The 20,256-nt window shown below is 38.7% G+C and overlaps 1 protein-coding gene and 1 long non-coding RNA gene across 8 annotated transcripts in view; one reads left to right on the top strand and one right to left on the bottom strand.

Annotated features, from left to right (window-relative positions):
* The window catches only part of ptpn13 (protein tyrosine phosphatase non-receptor type 13), a 91,088-nt gene that overhangs the window by 20,091 nt on the left and 50,741 nt on the right, over window positions 1-20,256 (bottom strand). For 3 of the 7 annotated variants that reach the window (XM_030149709.1, XM_030149710.1, XM_030149716.1), the window contains 22 exons: window positions 19,002-19,076; window positions 18,706-18,877; window positions 17,615-17,765; window positions 17,354-17,492; window positions 15,637-15,789; window positions 14,272-14,454; window positions 13,992-14,154; window positions 11,078-11,489; window positions 9,924-10,030; window positions 8,770-8,823; window positions 8,123-8,212; window positions 7,874-7,981; window positions 7,578-7,709; window positions 6,492-6,970; window positions 5,977-6,108; window positions 4,978-5,071; window positions 4,704-4,789; window positions 4,440-4,608; window positions 3,467-3,681; window positions 3,273-3,371; window positions 1,942-2,324; window positions 1,696-1,852 (listed from right to left, as the gene is read on the bottom strand). In XM_030149709.1, coding sequence (XP_030005569.1) covers window positions 1,696-1,852; window positions 1,942-2,324; window positions 3,273-3,371; window positions 3,467-3,681; window positions 4,440-4,608; window positions 4,704-4,789; window positions 4,978-5,071; window positions 5,977-6,108; window positions 6,492-6,970; window positions 7,578-7,709; window positions 7,874-7,981; window positions 8,123-8,212; window positions 8,770-8,823; window positions 9,924-10,030; window positions 11,078-11,489; window positions 13,992-14,154; window positions 14,272-14,454; window positions 15,637-15,789; window positions 17,354-17,492; window positions 17,615-17,765; window positions 18,706-18,877; window positions 19,002-19,076 — 3,753 coding nt within the window. The remainder of the gene's footprint in view (window positions 1-1,695; window positions 1,853-1,941; window positions 2,325-3,272; window positions 3,372-3,466; window positions 3,682-4,439; window positions 4,609-4,703; window positions 4,790-4,977; window positions 5,072-5,976; window positions 6,109-6,491; window positions 6,971-7,577; window positions 7,710-7,873; window positions 7,982-8,122; window positions 8,213-8,769; window positions 8,824-9,923; window positions 10,031-11,077; window positions 11,490-13,991; window positions 14,155-14,271; window positions 14,455-15,636; window positions 15,790-17,353; window positions 17,493-17,614; window positions 17,766-18,705; window positions 18,878-19,001; window positions 19,077-20,256) is intronic. The other 4 variants (XM_030149712.1, XM_030149714.1, XM_030149711.1 and 1 more) reach the window with 3 other exon arrangements.
* On the top strand, window positions 14,454-15,976 carry LOC115429905 (uncharacterized). Its single transcript, XR_003936840.1, has 2 exons — window positions 14,454-14,619; window positions 15,564-15,976. It is a non-coding gene; the product is annotated as an uncharacterized LOC115429905 (long non-coding RNA).

The raw sequence follows: 20,256 nt of genomic DNA on the forward strand, positions 1-20,256 counted from the left end.
TCTTTACAATTAAAAAAATATATTACAAAAGCAACTGATAAGATATGTTAATCAGATTAGTTCCATGTACTCAGTGGTGATCAAAGTTTTTAATCACGTTGTGGGATCATGAGCAATCAAATCATTGGCTCATTTTTCTTCAACGAGAGATCAATTCGTGCAAATGTTGACCTTTGACCTTTTGACTGACTATGTGTCACCACAACTGGATGACCTTCACCCAACCATCATTTTCCAGGTAGATGGTGCACCACCACATTAAGGACTACATGTTGGTGGGTTCTACATCAAACATTTCCAGACTTGTGGATTGGAAGGGATTACCCAATTCCCTGGACACCTCGTTCACCAGATATCACTGCCCTGGATTTCTTTCTATGGGGTTATGTCAAAAATATTGTGTATCAAACAAAGATACGGGACGACGTGAATCCAAAGATCACTGATACCACTGATGAGTCTATGACGCAGCCAACACGAAAACAAATCCAGTACCGTCTTGGGGTGATTCGTGCAACTAATAATGACCGTATAGAGGTGGATTAAAAGAGGCAAAAAAACTTCAATATCTACTTTTCATTTTTTAATAATTTCCACAGATTTGTCTAGTCATTTGCTTTTGTAATACATTTGTTAAATTGTAGAGACTTTATAGACACCCTGTATTCAATTCTTTGGCTTTTTTTGTGCATGTAATCAAAACTAAATTGCTTGTATAAGGAAAAATTCAGTATTTTGTGTGGCCTCCATTCTCATAAAATCATCCCCTAAGATAAGAAATGCCTGATACGTCTCCAATCAAACTTGGTGTCACCTTTCATACCACTTTGGTTTGTACAAATTGAGAAATGCATATCGTTAGTCTCATAGCATAACTGCCCAAGTCATTCACTATATGGACAAAAGTATTGGGACACGTTGAATTCAGGTGTTTCTTTTCTAACAGGCGTCTGGGATACGAAACAATAATGACAAATGTTATATAGTTTTATATTGGGATAAATATAATTGCCTTACATTGGTTCATTTGGTTTAAATTGTTATTGTTGCTTCTAAAATGCCTAAGAGATAGTTTTTATTTCATTTAATGTTTTATCCATGACTATGATTTTAAATGTTCTACCTCTAAATTTCTAAAAATATTTTTCCCGCTCTGACTGTAAATAATTTTCTAACCCAACTAACCATCTAATTTCTTCACATCTCACTAAGGGAGAAAAATCTCCCATTAAACTTTAAGGAAATATTGATGTTTATAAACCATATGGACAAAAATATTGGGACACATCATGGCTACAGCTGTAAGATGTCCTGTTCATGCTGATTTGAGATATAAACATCAATATTAAACAAAATTAATGTTGAGATAACAATTCAAACTAAACTAACCAATGACATGATATTTATCCTAATATAAAACTATATTATAACTTATGACATTTGTCATTATTATTTTGTATCCCAGACCCCTGTTAGAAAAGAAACACCTGAATTCAACATGCCCACATACTTTTGCCCATTTATGACTGAGGCAAGTATGCTATGAGGCTAATGATATGTATAATTATAACCTTGCTTAAACAACAAACATAATAGTGGCCTTAGACTCCTGTACAGAACTGGACACCTTGAGGCGTCTTTTCTCCAGTATGTGAAACACATCACAGATGAACATCTTTCTATCTCAAAGCTTACCGGGACAAATTCCTCCATTTCCTGTCCATTGCCGGACACTGTAAGGTTTAAGGGCAGAGGCAGTGGAGGGGGCAGAGGATCTGGACTCGGGGCAGAGGGAGAGGACATCATTGGCAGGGGAGATTCCAGATCAGCTGCAATAGGGGACGAAGGACCCCTGTCCAAACACAGACAAAGAGGAGACAGGATTATACCCCAGGGTTATAATATCAGTCATACACATAATAACATGACACCGTTCAGTACCTCTTGCTAAGGTCTGCTCTGGTCATGGACAGGTTCGGGGAGTAAAAGGCTGATTGGCTGGTGTCGTCTGGCAGCCCAGTGCTGTTGTAGCGCCCCAGTCCCAGGCTGCTACTGGGAGTCTGATAAACACTGCGCTCCCAGCTTTGTCTGCTGTGCTCCAGGGAGTTTGGGCTGAAGGCTTCTTCCACCTCTTCGTCCCCATCGGTGCTGTCGCTGTAGCTGTTGTGACGGCCAGGATTTTTCAGATGGAACCTCTCCAGTGCCTCCTCCACAGGGCCTGGGCCCCTCCTCCCTTTAGTCCCAGGAGGAGGGCTGGTCTTATCCAAGCTCAGACTGGGCTCACACAGGGTCACTGGCTCCTTTCGGGGTGATGGCATGGGTGTCTAGATATAAATAAATGCACATTGTGTAATTTCTGCCTCTAGTGGTCTCTAAATCAAAACAATGACACATGACACAGTAGGAGATAGAAATGATTTCATCTGATGTTATAAGCAGATGAGGTAATTTATTAAAAATGTTATTCATAGTACATTTATCATACATTTATTCTAGATTGTTGGAAAATTTTGATGCAATGTAAGGACACAAGCCTATTAATGTGGGAAAGTTAATAAATATTTAAGCTTTATTTAAGTTCTCAAACTGTGGTGTGTGTAAAACTGGAGGTACTCCTACTCCCTCTAGTGGTGCAATGAAGAATCTCCTGAAAATATTTTTTAAAAGTAAACGTATTTTAGAACAAGACAGGCAGTCAGTGCAGCTTTTGTAGCTAAAATGATGAATGGTTCACAAACACTGTAATCATGGCTCCAAATGGGAACTACTACCAAGAAAAGTACACTGTCCAGGGGGAGAATATTTGGAGCTCTGCAGAATCTGAAAAGGACGTCAGAGGAACGAGCGAAAGTGCTAGTAGATACTACAGCAGCAAATGGAAAAAATGAGTCCAGTTATGCTCAGGCCACAGTGTGTGATTAAGTTCTTAGCACTAAATCATGAAACCATCTCAGAGACAGTATAAGCAAGCTGATTTTTTTTCTTTCTTAAAAATGACATGAACTGAAGCAGAAAAAAGCTCCACACTGAAACCTGTACTGCACATACAGTGACATCCAGGTGTGTGCCCTGGTTCTAATGCAACATATAATTTGGTGTAGTAGTAGCATCCAACAATGTGTATTTTCAAAGGTGGTCCATGGTGTAAAAAGTCTGAAAACCACTGTTCCACATTAATGGTACTCTGGTATATAAAAAATAAAAGTGCATTATTATTGATTTAATATATTATGCAAATAGTGCAAATGACTGTAATAATTTGAGATTCTCACCAAAGCTGAAGTGTCCAGCTCAGGGAGGATGCCGGGTTCAGGTCTGCAGAGAAGCAAAGTCACTTCTTGTCCTGTTCCTCTCAAGGCTGATATCACCTCCTGTATGAAAGCAAAGGAAAGATAAATAAAGTAAAAAGTAACGGTTTCAATTTACATTAAGCCATGATGGCAATAAGAGCAGACGTTATCCATACGTGTTGGGAGAGTCCTTTAAGAGGGGTCTGATTGACCCGTAGGATGACGTCTCCAACGTTGATGCGGCCGCTCTCTGCAGCTGGTTGGCCAGGAAACAGCTTTTTAACCCGAACCATGCTGCAACCGGGAGCTTCATCAGGAATGTTCTCCTCTCGACTAAAACTGAAGCCAAGTCCTGATGTGTTTTTCAACAGGCACACGTCAAACACATTATCTGGGGGAAACAAAAACTCAGGTTTGGTCAACTGGACACTGGAAACTTGCACTGATGAACAATGCAATTGAATATATATTGGGAAATGATATGAACCATGATTTCAATGGAGCTTGTGAACTGGACACAGCAGTTAGACCTATTGTAATTATAATGCAAGATTTTTTTTAATCAAGGTCTTTTTTATTTTCAATTTTTAAATGTACAACAAGAAACATATAAGTTGAACATGAAACTATTGTATCCAGTTCCTATCCAACTGCCCCACCCTCACCCCAGGCACTGGACCTTAGTTAAGTTCATATAGAGCCGGACAAACCCCCTTCAAATAAATGTACAGACACATACACGTGTCTGTATGTCTATATGTACACATATACACACATGCATATTTGCAAGTTCACATACAAACAAACAAACAAATAAATAAATACATCAGGGGAAAGAAAATTTAATTAAGAAAATAAATAAGTAAAAAGGTACACAGATAGTGGAGTTCCACAGATCTGCTGGTAGCTACCATACCTTCTACAGAGCTGATAAATGGCTGCCAAGTGGCATAGAACTTTCTGCTGGAGCCCCTAATGGTATATCTAATTTTTTATAATGCTATTTTGATAAAAATGTTTTGTGTGATATTTTGTGAAAACTAGCGGTGCCCCTTCCCTGTCTGCTCTCCATATGATAAACATTAGGCGACAGAGCCAACATGATTCTACCGCCCGTCACCCCATAATGGTGTCACCATGCCACCTCACCTTTTGTCACAAAGCTGTACTCGGGTTTGTTTCTGATCGGCTGTGATGGCTCTCTGTTCCTGCTCTGGTCTCGGTTGCTGTCAGGAGTCGGAGGAGTGCACTGAGGTGTGACAGGAGCATGGACACTGTCGGCAGGCGGATGACCCTTCTCCAGTAACAAATGCACTGTCTGAGGAGAACAGGGAAATCATCTACCTACTGCGTTACTGCCCGGCCAGGAAGCAATATAAAACCAGGGTGCTCACGGTAAATACAATATCTCACCTGCCCCGTGTCTCGAAGAGCCTCCACCGCCTGCTGATGAGTGGCTCCCTCTAGACTCCGCCCATTAACTGCCATCACACGGTCCCCTGAGTGTAAGAAAAATCCACTATTATTGTGATTTATCACACACTACCTTTAATTACAGCTTTTACGTAGTTATATAAGAGAATCTTAATGTTTTACTGAATAAAACGTATATCTAGTGAATGTGTGCACGTTAAACTAGGCATTAGCGTCAATCTGTTGTTGATATAATATTACTGTTTCCAGTTACCTCTCTGTATCCTTCCATCCAGCTCAGCAGCTCCTTTAGGGATAACAGCTTTGACATATATTCCTCCATGTCGAACACTCGTGTTAGATCCGCCCTAAGAAATTAACACAACACTTAGTCTAATGAGCTAAAAAGATAATTTTCTATATTTTATATGAGGGGGTTGATGCAGGGTGTGGAGGCTTTTTCCATGTCAAATGCCATTGCTAAATGATAAATGCTTTACTTTTTTACTATTATGAATAAAACAAACTTATGAGTTGACTATTTCACAGATGGGGACAACTAGAATCTTCATTTATGTTGTCACTTAAGTAAAAAAAAAAAATAAGGCATTTATCACGTGATAGTTAGTAATGAGTGAAAAATTCCTCCACTGTGATATTATTGCAAATTCACTTAGTGGTGAATATTTCCATTTTTAGGTGCTCATTTAGTTAGGACAGTCTTTATCTTTTTTTTTTTTTTTGGTTAAAGTGAATTTTGTGGTTATTATGAAATGTTTGCATACTACTAATACAACAGTCAGTTATTATACTTAATACATAAATATTTGATAACAGCCATGGTCTTAGTAAAGTGATTTGTTATGGAGTGTAACTGTGCCCAAGGGCCAAATGAACTCATGCCCATTAATAATGTGCTGAAAATCCTGCAAAAAGATACTGATATTAGTTGCACTCCATTAAGCCACTCCACAGGCAGCAGCAAATACACTGGCAACTGCAAAATGGTCACTACACAGATCTGTTAAAAACTGTTTGAGCTTTGGGAAAGGCAGTAAAATCTCAAATACCATATTGCTTCATTTAACAAATGACTAAGAAAAGAAATGTGGCATGCAAAGAGTTATTTGGAATATTTCCACAAAAACATCCAGATTTGACAACAAACAGTTTGACGACAGCAGACCAAACCAAGCAACATACAAAACTCAAGGAGCATTAGTGACAACATGAGGGGGAAGGAGAGGGGGCCAAAACAAAAGAGAGTGAAAACCTTGCCGAACAGTACCGTGACACTTATGCCCAGGCTGCTGTCTTTTTTGGACAGCTCAACGTCAAATAGTTCTCCTGGACGGAGACTATTGACCCCTGGGGCTTTACCATTTAAACTTTCCATGATGTGTTCCTGTGAACAGAGAACAGGGAATTAAGGTGAATTATCACAAGCTGAAACATGCAGAGAGAAACAGGGGCCGTGAACGGGTGAGGAGGCTAAGTAATGCTGAAGAGAAAATAAACAGATACTGCGTTCAAGGAAGGGCATGCAGAGAACAGGTAATTTAAGGTCTTGCATTGACACTGTAAATGCAACAACAGGCAGACAGTATATAACAGGCAGTTAGTGTGGCCAAGCATCAGACAAATCATCTGTATGTTTGATCATTAGAGGACCACTCATACCCCGTTCAATTAAAAGGTGATCATATTCTTTTGAACCCTTCAGTAGGGAACCACTACACTATGTAGGCCGACGCTCTATCAGTGAATTCATCGACACAAATGTCGCACCTTTTTAACTTTGACCTTTTCTTGACTACTGGAGTACGTCTCCTCATCCATGTCTGAATCCCCCCAGTCAGAATGCTCTTTGGGAGCCTCTACCACTTTAGCTTTTCTGGTTTTGGGAGGTAGAGCTGGTGGTGGTGGATCCAAACTGATGCTGGGATCAGATCTATGTTGTGGTGTGATGGATGAAACTGTAAGAGCTGCCTTCGCTCTGTCTAGACACTGCTGGACTCCATTAGTGGGGAGCTGGCTTATTTTAGCAGCGCTGCTTGTCCTGGAGTCCTGGGAGCTGAGGCTGGTGCGCTGGTGAACTGGGGAGGAGGCAGATGATGGGGTGCAAACACTGTGAAGAACAGGGCTGGGGCTTCCTGTTCCCACCTGCTCCTCTGATGACGACTCCAAATCCAGATCTCGTTTCTGAACAGAATTGAGTCCCTTTAATGAAGATTTGGCTTGGTAGGTAACATAACCGGGTGGAGGTTCTGCCAAAACAAGGAAAGAGGATTTAAACAAGAAAATAGATATAACAAAGCAAAACCAGGAAGAAATAATACATTACTACAGGGTTCCCACAGGTTTCTACAAGTTAAATTTAAGACTTTTTAAGACCACTTTGAACAGAATTTAATGCCCCTTTCACTGCCATACTGGCAAAAATGTGTGACTCCTAGAATTTAGAAAAATATATTTATTTACTCCGATGCCTTGATTCCCACCGTTCCGAGTCTTTTCTCAGTGGGGGCTGCAAAGTTATTAATTTCAATCATTGGTTTCTAATTTCAATATAAATTGTTGTGATGGAACAAGTGGAACTGAGTAGACTAACATTATTTTCTTTACAGCTTGGACATTTAACACACACATTTAAAGACAATACAGTCAACAAGTTTTTGACAACATAACTGAAGGCCTACCAAATCAAACTGAAGACCTTTTAAAGACTTTTTCAAGTATTAAATGCAGATTTGTAAATTCAAGACTTTTACAGACCCTGTGGGAACCCTGTACTAAGACCTTTTTTTAGAAATAGCTAAATCAAACATCTCACAAGTTTTTTAAAAAGTAATTTCAGCCACTCCATGTTTTTACCTTTGTAGAGCCTCTCTTTGGGCTGTGACACCACCAGTATAACATCGTCAGGGGCATTTTGGAGGATTTCAACAGTGGTAGCATGAGAAAGCCCTTCCAGGCTCACATCATTCACTGAGAGCAGCCGATCCCCTGCATCAACATTACAACTGTCACATACAAGGAAACAACAGCCCACTATGGCAAGACAGCAAACTGAGCAGACGGAGCCAAGCTGAAGATTATGAAAAAGAAAAAATACTATGACACAGTTTTAGTTAAAAAGAAAAAAAAAGGTGAAGCAGAAAGTGGCGCACCCGGTTTGAGGCAGCCGTTGACATCAGCCGGGCCCCCAGGAGTGATGGAGCTAATGATTGTACCAAGATCCATTCGCCCAGAGTTCTCTCCTCCTACAATCTGGAACCCTAGAGGGAACAGACAAACGTAAACACACATTTCAGCAATAACACTGGGGTGTAGCACAAATGTCTCTAACACCATTTATAATCCTTGTCATCTCTACAGCAGGGATTGCAGAAAATTCAGTTGTTATTGTAAACACCTACCCAGGCCGTATTTCACATCTTTCTTAAGGTTCACAGTCGTGATTTCTCTCTCTGGAGACGGTAAGGCATTCAGCTTTTTCTTAAGTGAATCTGTGACACAAACAAACAAAGGCCATTTGTAACTGTATTTACCCAGGTGTACTTAAAACACATGACATGAACTCTTCTATTTTTGAGTGATAAATTGGAATCTGAGAGCTTCAGTTTTTCCAAACTATAAGAAGCAATCAGCCATGGCAAGAATCCTGTGTTCCTGACAGGCCCCTACTACAGGGCTGTTGACTAATGGGTCCTAAAAGACAGGCTAAGCTTGAATAAAAGGGAAGGTCATGGGTTCAGTGCCAAGCATTCAGTTAATAAACCGCTGGACAGAGGCCAGAGTCAGGCAGCCAGTAAGCACTGAGAGCACAGAAGCTTAATTCTGCATTACATAACAGTGATTTAAACCTTTTTTTTAGTTTGTGTATTTGTACTCGGCTGTGCCATGGTCAACATATGGTTTAACAGATGGACTGAGTATTAATGCAGTTAGACAATGAGTGACGGTGGTGAGTGGTGTGGTAGTTATTGGATTTACACATTATATTCTATACAGCAGGACCATTTAATGTCAACATGGGGCACCAAAGACAGGTTTCAGTACATACCATTAACAGAGGCTGGGGTTGAAGGTGGAAGGGAGGAACTATGCATACTGACACCTAAAAAAAAAAGAGCACAAGAGCTGAAAAACAACTGCCTTTGTACAGCAGAAACAACTATACGTATGCCTGTGATGGCCTCACTAATGTTCGTTTTCTCTCCAGTTGCCAGTCTTCCTGGTGTGCATGACAGTGGTTCCGCCTGTTCTTTGGCCACACCTCTTAAGGGTGTGGCTTCAGATTATAAAAGGGCCACCTCTGCAGGTGTGCGCTCTCTCTGAGCAGCCTCTGATCTCATGGCCAACACACTGGTATTGTTTGGTTTGTTTGTTATTGTTGTTTGATTCACACACACAGAACTCACTTACCTAAACATGCATTACATTACTGCTATCTGCCACCTACATCCTGCACTGAAACACTTGGTTAAATAAGGTAATTTTCCTTGTTTAGGGGAATGGATGTATTGTGTTTTGTTATGTTCATTGAGCCAGGTTTGCAACAATTCCACACTGCCATGTCACACTGACAACTGTTTCGGTATAGTATGATTTTATATAATGCTGTGGAGTGGTGTGGTCTGTAACAGTACAGTATATCATACTGTAGTCTACTCTAGTACAATATAGTGGCACTTCACATTTTTGTTTGTTTCCTCAACCATAGCATTTTACTGAAGTGTTCTTATAAGGTGAAGTTTATTCCCTAAATATTTATATTCCTGAACATCATCTGCTTTTGTAACTGCCTGCACCAAGACCACACAGTATTCTAAATGACACTTTGCGAGTGTAGGTATGTTATGTGGTCACATAACCAGTCACAAGTGTTTGCTCCTGGAGGATCCTGTTGGGTTTCTGTAAATTTGATTTGATTTTGATTTGATTTGATAAAGCACTTTGTGACTGTCTGTGACAAGTGCTCTATAAATAAAATTTACTTACTTACTTACATACACCACAGGTAAATGGAGTCTTACTAAAGTCTTGTGAAGGGTTCAGATAGGTGGATGTGCTGAGGACGATCAGTGGCACAGGGGATTTTCTCTGAACTGACCAAATACGACCTGTCCTCAATGATTTGAGTTTTGCAGAATTGCAGTCACACAGATTCATATATAACTGACCCTTAACCTGTGAACGGTCCCATCTCCAACTTACCTACTACATATGCTTGGCCAGTGTCCTCTATGGAAGAGGAGTCAGATTCTTTTTTAGCCCTCCTGTGACTCCAGGCTGGACTGCTGTGGGATGCTGAGCCAAAAGATCTAAGAAGAAGAGTGGGGAAAAAATAGTGTACCCTCAGAAAGCAACTTTGCTCAGTGAACAGGTGTAGAAGAGCAAAAAGTAGACCAAATTCCCAAAACAACTAAACCTATCCCAGATACTTTCTTTAACTCAGAGTATTTAGCTTTTGTCTAGTCAGCTCAAAATTTACCATGTCATCTGTAAAACTGACATGAGAGGGAGCAACTGGAACAGATATGAGCGCACACTGGTAGGGAAACTCAGAACGTACAAAAACAGAGAGCATATGCAGCCACGTTCATACACGGGTCCCTTGAGGTTTAATTAGCGGTTCAAGGAAGTGTCTCTGTAGTGCAAGGCAGAGCTTTAGTCCCAGTTATTATGCTCTCACTTAGTAACCTAGTAAGGTTACTGGGTTCATTCAGTCAACATGGAGGCATTAAAAACTTAGACCAACCAGCATCCAGCAACAATCTTTTATTAACAATCTTGAGCTAAAAGGAGTTTACTACATACACCAGGGGTCTCAAACATACGGCATGACAACTTCAAATTTTTGTCTTTGTCTTAGTGCAAAAAATAACATTAAATCATGAAAATATTTACATTTACAAACTGTACAGTAACAAACATGAATAACCTGAACAAATATGAACCTGAAATTTCTAAAGAAAATTAAGCACAATTTTAACAATTTTCTGCCTGTTCCTCAGTGTTTAGTGTCTTTGTAGATCTGATCCATAATGCACATGTAGAAATGATAAGTTGAGGCACAATATTGTTAAAACTGCACTCATTTTTCTTAAGAAATTTCAGTTGTTTCAGGTTATTCACATCTTTTTTGTTTGGATAGTTTATAAAAGTAAGTATTTTCATAACTTAATGTGGGGTTTTGCACTAAAACAAAGGCAACAGTTTGAAGTTGTCATTATCTATAGGTTATTATGGTATTAGTTTACTGGTTCGGCCCACTTGAGATCAAATCGGGCTGAATGTGGCCCCTGAAATAAAATGAGTTTGAGACCCCTGACATACACCATAACTATGCCCTTCTTTGAACTACTCACTTGTCTTGATGATGTGAGAGGGAGTCTGTGTCTGAGCTCGCTCTCTGCTGCTGAAACTGAGAGGCCACTTGGCCTAGCTGTGTCTGGACCAGTTCACCGTGCATTTCTGCGCGGTACGACCCTGCCACTCTGTGTTCGGCAGGTTCTGGCATCTGTCCGAGGTTGTGGTGGGAGCGGCTCATCATTCTTGGATTTAGATAGACTGAGGAGGCCACTGGATTGAAACCTGGAAAGTGGAGCTCATCTTGGACTAATAGTGAGCCGGACTGCGCCTTGTTGAGGGCCACCTCCGAGTAGGAAATCCTCTTCAGGTGGTCTGGGTTTGAGCGCGTTGATAAGCTGGGGGCTAGACTCCCCACATCCCCACTTCGAGGGTCAAAATTATACTGCAGACTGCTCAGAGGGCAGTTCTCTGATCACCGGGCATGTGGAAAAGAAACACAGCTTATTAATATGATTCATTCTTTATTTAATCAGTCATTATCCCACATGCTAAACAACAGGTAATGATCCACTCAGTTTACACTGCCCTGCTTCTGTCTTTCCTCACCACTGTCACCAGTCACAAGTGTTTGCTCCTGGAGGATTCTGTTGGGTTTCTGTAAATTGGCTAAAAATTTGATTTGATCTATCTCTCCTTTATGTGAAGCACTTTGTAACATGTTGTTTTAAAAAGTGCTATATAAATAAAGCTTTACTTACTTACTTACTTACTTACTACATCATAACCAAAGTTATCTCATGACACTTTATATTTAGAGCTGGTCTAAACCACAGTCTTAATAACCCAGTTAAAGGGATATTAATTGTGGCTGACACACTGCCTCACCAAAAAAAAAAAGTTTCCACCTGGATTTAAGCAAATAGTTCAGAACCGTCCATTGGTTAATTACTGCAGTGAATAGTTTGTTTCATTCTACAGCATGTTCCTTCACCCTTTAACTGATGCAGTGAGTAGTTTCTCACTTCTTAAACACCCATCAGTTTGGTAGAGAGCACAAAGACTGGACTGTGTTTCAATGGATAAAGGTCATGTGGTCTGATGAGTCCAGATTGACCCTGATCCACAGTGATGGGTGCATCAGGGTGAGAAGAGACATAGATGAAGTGATTACCCATCATGCCTGGTCCCTACAATGGAAGCCAGTGGGAGCAGAGTTATGATCTGGGGTTGGGTCAGTCGGTCTAGGTCATGTGTCCAAAATAATGACATTAATAAATGTGACACTGAATAATGCCATTGTGAGTATGTGCCATGATCAAAGCTAACTGTTAAATAAGACTAAGATGACATTTTAGCGTGTGGGACATTTTGGCCAGGGCTGTGTAGTACATAAAGATGATGCACCTCGCCACTGGATGTTCTGCTATAAAATGAAAAAAAAAAAAAAAAAATTCCATTTGGAGCGACTGTGCTGTGCATGGTGGTGCATCATTCTGTGAAAGGTTAATGGCTACTTCTACAAACAAAAACGCAATGACTAAAGATTTTCAAGTGAATATACAATGCTGAAAACATATTTAAGGCTTTCAAATTCTTTTCTAAAATCTAACCTAAATCTTACACACTAGACATATAAGCCTTTTGATACAATATATGGACAAAAGTATTGGGACATGTTGAATTCCGGTTTTTCTTTTCTAACAGGGGTCTGGGATACAAAACAATGACAAATATCATAATATAGCTTTATATTGTGATAAATATCATTGCATTGTATTGGTTAGTTTGGTTTAAATTGTTATCTTTGCTTCCAAAATGCCTCAGAGATGATTTTTACTTAATTTTTCTCAACACTGATTTTGTTTAATATTGATGTTTTTATCTCAAGTCATCATGAACAGGACATCTTACAGCTGTAACCATGATGTGTCCCAATATTTTTGTCCATATAATTTATAAACATCAATATTTCCTTAAAGTTTAATGGGAGATTTTTCTTCTTAACTCTTTCAGTGCCATGGGCCGATTAAATCGGCTTTACGAATACAACCTTTAAAGTGCCGCGGGCCGATCAGATCGGCTTTGGAGAACACGCCGGATGTTACCGAGCGGTTTCCTGCAGGATTCTTCGAATACTATAAGAACGACACGAAATACTGAAAAATTCTGTGGCCCTTTTAAGGCTTTTAAGGCTTATTAGCCCCTTAACTGTCTGGCACCGAAAGAGTTAAGAGGTGTGAAGAAAGTAGACTGTTAATTGTGATAGAAAATTATTATTTACAGTCAGAGAACGAAAAATATTTTAGAAATTTAGAGGTGGAGCATTTAAAATCATAGTCATGGATAAAAAACAAAAAAAAAAAAATCAATGTTGAGAGAAATTAAGTAAAAATCATCTGTGTGGCATTTTGGACGCAAAGGTAACAATTTAAGCCAAACTAACCAATGCAATGATATTTATCCCAATATAAAGCTATATTATGATATTTGTCATTATTGTTTTGTATCCCAGACCCCTGTTAGAAAAGAGATACATGAATTCAACGTGTCCACATACTTTTGTCCATATAGTGTATGTTATGTGCTGTCAAACCAGCAGCAATCATGCTAACGGCTCGTTCACGCAGATTTTCTGTAAGGCATGGCATGTCAAATATGTAGCCAAATTAACATTTTATGACTTGTTTTTATAGGCCTATTTGCTCAAAGAAAAGCGCCACACCCAACTGTTGTAGCCAGCGCGCTCCCACTCAAAACAGGCCAGATCTCTGTTGCTCATAACAGGAGAATACACATAAAACTGGTGCATATCTAGGGGAAAAAATACCCGTAAAATCAGTGTGAACTCATGATTGAAAGCCTTGCTCTGATGTTCATGTGGATGGAAGTTTTCTTTGTTGTTCAGTATATGAGCCAAAGGAGGGCGGAGGAGAGGGAAAAGGAAGAAGAAGACGACGACTTCTTTCCTACCGAGGTCCTGCAGCTCCTGGTTGTTTTGGCGGGCCTTCATCTGCAGGTGGAACTTGTGCTGATCTGAACAGAGCTGAAGCAGATACTGACAGGTTTTGTTGCTGTCAGTCTGAAAAAGGTGCTTAATCCCATCGGATGTGTTCTGGAGACATATCTTCTTTTTCTGAAGGATGACAAGTTAAACAGTCATTTAATTTCAACACTAGCAGAAGCGATGATGTTTTCAACACTGTGGTCTAGTTACATTTCTGTTTAAAAAAAACCCCAGAAAAGTACACACTGTGAAGGAAATCTTCTTGGTCTCCCGCCAGGGGAACCTCAGTACTGGTGTACGGTTTCCATTAAGGACTTCAAAGATGATCACCCCCTTGGAGTAAACACCTAGCATGATGCCCGTCTGGGACCTCTTCTCAGGAAGCACCCGATGGAAATGGACACCGTACTCTGTCAGCCTCTGGCTCACCTTCAGGACAAACCACACACAGTTTTACAGTCTTCACAAATACACAGCATTGACAGAAAAGGCAAGGATGCAAATGTGTCTAAAAATAAACCATAAATGAACACAGAAACTTTTTATATAAAGTATTTCACCACTACAGTGGTCCATATGATTGCACTAGGGCCGGTTGGCTAAATAATATCAACATACTCGATACTATATAAGATATCGTTGGCCTCGAAGCATCATCGCCCAAGTCATGTTTTTGGCCAAACTGTGATATCTGCATAAAATGAAGCACCAGTGTTAGGAGAGCAAAGTTATGTAGATATCACAATGCGGCCAAAAATATGACTTAGGCGATTAAGCTAGGAGGCTAACGATATAAGAAATGTCTTTTTTGTTCTATTAAGTATATTCAGTATGTCCTACCATATACATGCGTTTTGAACTGCCTGTAGTTAAACAGGACAGAATGGTGTAGCTGGTCAGCATGCTTTCTTTTCTACCTCTGCTTCGATCTGCTTTGTAGAACTTATTTGTGTTCTCAAGACGATATTCTCAACAGTGTGTTGTGCAAATTATGCCCTTATAAAATCATTGCAACTTCTTGCAATTTCCCCTCTGTTGTAAATATGTAAATAGCCTGCATATTTTTTTTTTTAATTACAATTATTTTTTATCTTATATTGTTTGCTTTTGCTCTTGGTTTTTGCACTGTCTTTATGCAAGTACACTTTTTTTTCTTGCACTTTATTTTGTTGCTGCCTTGACTATTGAATTTCCACATTGTGGGATCAATAAAGTCTAATGTAATCTAATCTAATCTAATGGTGGGAACATGCTCATTACTTAATGTCACCAACTCCAAATATTCTGCAAATTTTGTGTCTAAATATTTTCTGTTAACACAAAAATGTGGTATTTTCTGTTACCTACGTATAAGATACTTAACTTTATTCTGCATATTGTTTCATTGCATATATTGACATTTTTTGTAATTATACTCAGACAAGTTTTTTAGACACATCAACCAGCCAAAGATTGGAATGAACCACACTAACAATAGTAGAGCAGAAGCATAAAGTGCCATAAAAGGTTCTGTTTTTGTTTCTAATTGACTATTTTAGTTTTGGTATATTCTTAAAAAATATAAAATTAAGTGAAATAAAATGAAGTTCCTTTCTATTTTGGTCTGCTGACCTTGAGGAACTCAAACTCCGCCTCCGACTCTGATGCTCCATAATAGTTGCTGTGAAGTTTAGGAAGCTCCTCCTTGATGGTCGTTTGATCCACCTTATCCAGAACAGACACGGGCAGATAGTGCTCCAGTCTGAAATAGGTTTTCCCATGGAGCTGATGCACAAGGAATGGAAGAAGACACATTAGTTTTAAGTCATGATTTAAGTGATTACAGCTGCTGCATGGTGAGCGTCATTCTGTATTTCACAAGGTAATAAACACTTAAGCATGATTAGACAGGTAGCAAGATACAAATATGGGTCAATATCACTATAAGGGGCCTTTCAGACTTTAAAACGTCTACAAAAAAGCAAAAAAAACTTGAGATTTTCCACTTAACTTTATGTTCAATGTGCTAAGTCGACTGTAGGCTTTTAGAAATGCATGTTTGTCAAACTCACACATTTTTAATGCATTTGTTACAAGCAGACAAAGTACAAGCAGACCACAAAATATGCAACAAATGTCCACCCTGTAACTGACAAATACATGAAAAAATAAGTGACAGGGTGGACAGTTTTGGCTTAAGTTAGCATTTAATGACCACATGGTGGACCATGAGTTGGCAAAGTAGGTCATCGTTTAATGTTCAACAAATATATTTAGAATTTCTGAAAAGTTTTATATTAAATGATATTTTGTGGTGACAGGGTGGACATGCTAAGCTTAACCACATCCAAGTACAAACACAAACTGATGAACATTTTAAAATGTAAATGTAAATACTAAATGTTCTCATAGACTATGTTTCCACCTCCATTGAAGACACTCAAAATAATGATGATGATGTCATCAACCCAATTATTAAAGATTCCCCCAAAGTGACAGGGTGGACGGCAATTTCAGGGAAACATATAGAATGTTAAATATTGATATAAAAATAAAATATAAATTATAAAAATTATTTGTTTTATCAAAAAACTGAGTACAATGACAACGTCTAAAAATTACTATTATTTTTTTTAATTTAAACACTTACCGATCTCACTAAAGTTAGAAGGGCAGTGTGAGGGACATGCACAAATCATGTACATTCCCTTAAAGAAAACTGTATAAAATAATAAAATCACATTTCAAGAGGTTTACAAGTGTACTGATATATAGTCGCAGAAAAAATTATTAGACCACCCCGTGTTTTCTTCAATTTCTTGTTCATTTTAATGCCTGATACAACTAAAAGTATATTTGTTTGGACAAATATAATGATAACAAAAATAGCTCATAGTAGTTTAATTTCAGAGCTGATATCTATCCATTTTCCATGTTTTCTTGATAAAAACCAAAATCACTTCAGTTCTTCCATTAGTATCTGTGTCATTGTACTGACAAAAACAGTGCTTTTATTCATTCCATGTTTTCTTTTCTGTCCGTTTTAGTCACATGACACACACAGGAGTTAGTATTGGATTACATAACTATTGTTTTTGATAACTTTTGATGGTCTAATAATTTTTTCTGCAACTGTATGTGCACATGTTTGCCCATTCATAATAAAACCGTAGAATTTCATTATTTTGCAGTGTGTTCATGGGGACACTTAAATTCTGCTGGAGGACAAAGACAGCTTGTAGTGATATTGAACCATATACTATAGATAACAGTGTCAGAAAGGCACATACAGACAGCCAGTACTACACACATCACCTATTTACTGACTGGTATGGTAGGGAGTCAGTACCTCAGGTTGGTAGTCACTGAATTCAGCTTGCAGAGCCAGAGAGGCCAGTAACATGGCATTTTCTGTGTCACAGCGCATCCTCTCCTCTAATATATCCTTCCTCAGCTGTAGGTAGTACTGATGTTTGGTCATAGCATGCCTGTTAGCCACAAAAATGAAAACAAACATTTATTTTATACAAATATGGAAACACCCGGACACATCTATCTGTAAAAGGCAAATGAACATGTCATTTTATATGTTCTAATTTTTTTTACTTACTGTATGAGGTTGACATCATCAAGAAAGAATTTGATACGTAAGAAAAGGTTAAAGGGCACATCTGACTTTTTCTTCTTGGGATCATCCTTCCACCCCTCGGGGGCTACTTTGGACAGTTTGGCATCAGGATCAACGAAGAAAAATTCATTATCTGCATGTGAAATTTTAAAGAGGGGGGGGGGGGCATCAGGATTCAAGTAATGCAGGTTTTACATCTTTAACCCTGACACCATTTGGGACCATTTTTGATATGTCTTTCACACTTCAATCTTGAAGGTCAAAAATGTGTATGTTGTTCTAATGCTAATGGAATGAAAATGTCCAAATAATAATATTTTTGTCCAAAGTTTAACATTTCAGCTTTGGCTCTTCTTACATCCTTTAGCATTACACATTTTATTGTACATTTAAGGACCAAAATTGACAAATAGACTTCCATTCTGTTCAACTCAAACCATAACTGTAAAAATATCACTGAAATTCATGGGAACAAGCATCTATCTCTGTGCTAAAAACTCAAACTGTCAGTAAAGGTTTGTAAAATGCTGATGCAACATGTAACATGTACATACAGGGGTTGGACAAAATAATGGAAACACCTTCACCTCAAGATGATAATGCCCCAATCCATACAGCTAGAATTGTTAAAGAATGGCATGAGGAACATTCTAATGAAGTTGAGCATCTCGTATGGCCGGCACAGTCCCCAGACCTCAACATTATTGAGCATTTATGGTCAGTTTTAGAGATTCAAGTAAGACGTCGATTTCCACCGCCATCGTCTCTAAAAGAATTGGAGGGTATTCTAACTGAAGAATGGCTTAAAATTCCTTTGGAAACAATTCACAAGTTGTATGAATCAATACCTCGGAGAATTGAGGCTGTAATTGCCGCAAAAGGTGGACCTACACCATATTAAATTATATTTTGTTGATTTTTTAAGGTGTTTCCATTATTTTGTCCAACCCCTGTAGAAGAATGTCTGGGTCTAAAAGTAAGACTAGCAAGGCATCTGAATAAAACAACTTTTTAAAGTCATCCCTGAATCTGTACACACTAAACCAGTCAAACGCACACTCCACATACAATACCTCTGAGGTACGCTAAGCCGAACAGATGATGCTCCACCAAGCCAACGTGGGCAACCACCATATCTAGAAGGTCTTTACACACAGCCTTGATATCACAGCTCAGCTCCAGCTTCTGGCCGTTCAGCAGCACCACTCCAACTTTCCTCTGCACCTCATCCACCTTAGAACGCTTCTTTGTTAAGAAAAAAAAAAACGAGGAAAAAAAAAACAAGCAGATGGTATTGAATCATGAATGTTCAGCACTCACATGTACAATATAACTGATTAAAAATAGAAACAATGATTTCCACTCTCACCATTATGGAAGAGGGAACTGATAAGTTTACACACGGGTCACTGGCCATCTTCACAAACTCAGGCCCATGGAAGGTCTGTCATGGATGGAAAAACAAACAGTCAAAGAGGTGGTCAACTTTGAAAGTATTTTCTTTACACTTATCATGATGACTAGTTGTGTTTAAAATGTCATAACCTCAATAACTAGAGCTCAGTTAACTGTGAGTGCTAATGTATTATGTGCCATACAAAGACATATTCAATACATGTGGATATTTTCAGCTCAGACAAATAAAGCACTTCCTTTCCACATAGATCACTTGTTCTGTACAGTCACACCTGGTTTCACAGCTTAACTCATAACAAAACTGTAATGACAGCAGCTTATGAAAAGCTTTGTCAGTGCTGCAAACTAACTCCCTTGTCGGGCTCTTCTTTTGAGATCATACTGAACCAGAGCTGGATGAGCAGGATTCCTTTTGCTTCAGTTGGTAAAGTTTTCATTTACCTTCTAGAAACGTACACATCTGAAATACGTATGAAAAATTAAAAAAAAAAATAAAAATCACATATATATGCTTAATTTACTTCACTGATTACCTGTTTTAAAACATTAAGATTTGTGATATGTTAGATATGTTAAGAGTCCTGCGGTCTTGATGCAGGAGATCAATCTCCTAATAGAAGTGGGTGCTACTTTCACTGGAGGAGAACTCAACTAATGAGATGAAAGTCCATATATGACTTCTATCAGTGATCAATAGAAACTATATTGATATTTCTCACCAATTCCATGTTATAAGCCATCAAAATATGGACCATTTTAAGTAAAGGGAGTTTGTAATATTTCAGAAATTTGTCAAAAATTAAAAAAAAAAAAATCTAAATTTCTCAAAACTGCGAATAAACTTTGTAGACATTGTCCCAAGGAAGCTACATATACAATTTGAAATGAATCTGATCTGTACTTTCGGAGAAAATGATTGTTGAAATCTAGACTTTGGTGACCTTGAGTTTGACCCTTCAAGGTCACTCAAGGTCAAAGGTCATGGACCCAAATGAAAGTCCATATGTGACTTCCTATCAGTGCTCAATAGTAACTATATTGCTATCTGTAACCATTTCCATGTTATAAGCATTAAAATATGGCCCATTAAAAGTAAAGGCAAATTGTAGTATGTCAAAAATCATAATATCCCAAAACTATGACCACATTTTGTAGATATTGTTCCAAGGAAGCTACATATAACATTTGAAATGAATCCGACCAGTAGT

Source organism: Sphaeramia orbicularis, chromosome 12, assembly GCF_902148855.1.
Source record: "Sphaeramia orbicularis chromosome 12, fSphaOr1.1, whole genome shotgun sequence".
Classification (NCBI taxonomy): Eukaryota; Metazoa; Chordata; class Actinopteri; order Kurtiformes; family Apogonidae; genus Sphaeramia; species Sphaeramia orbicularis.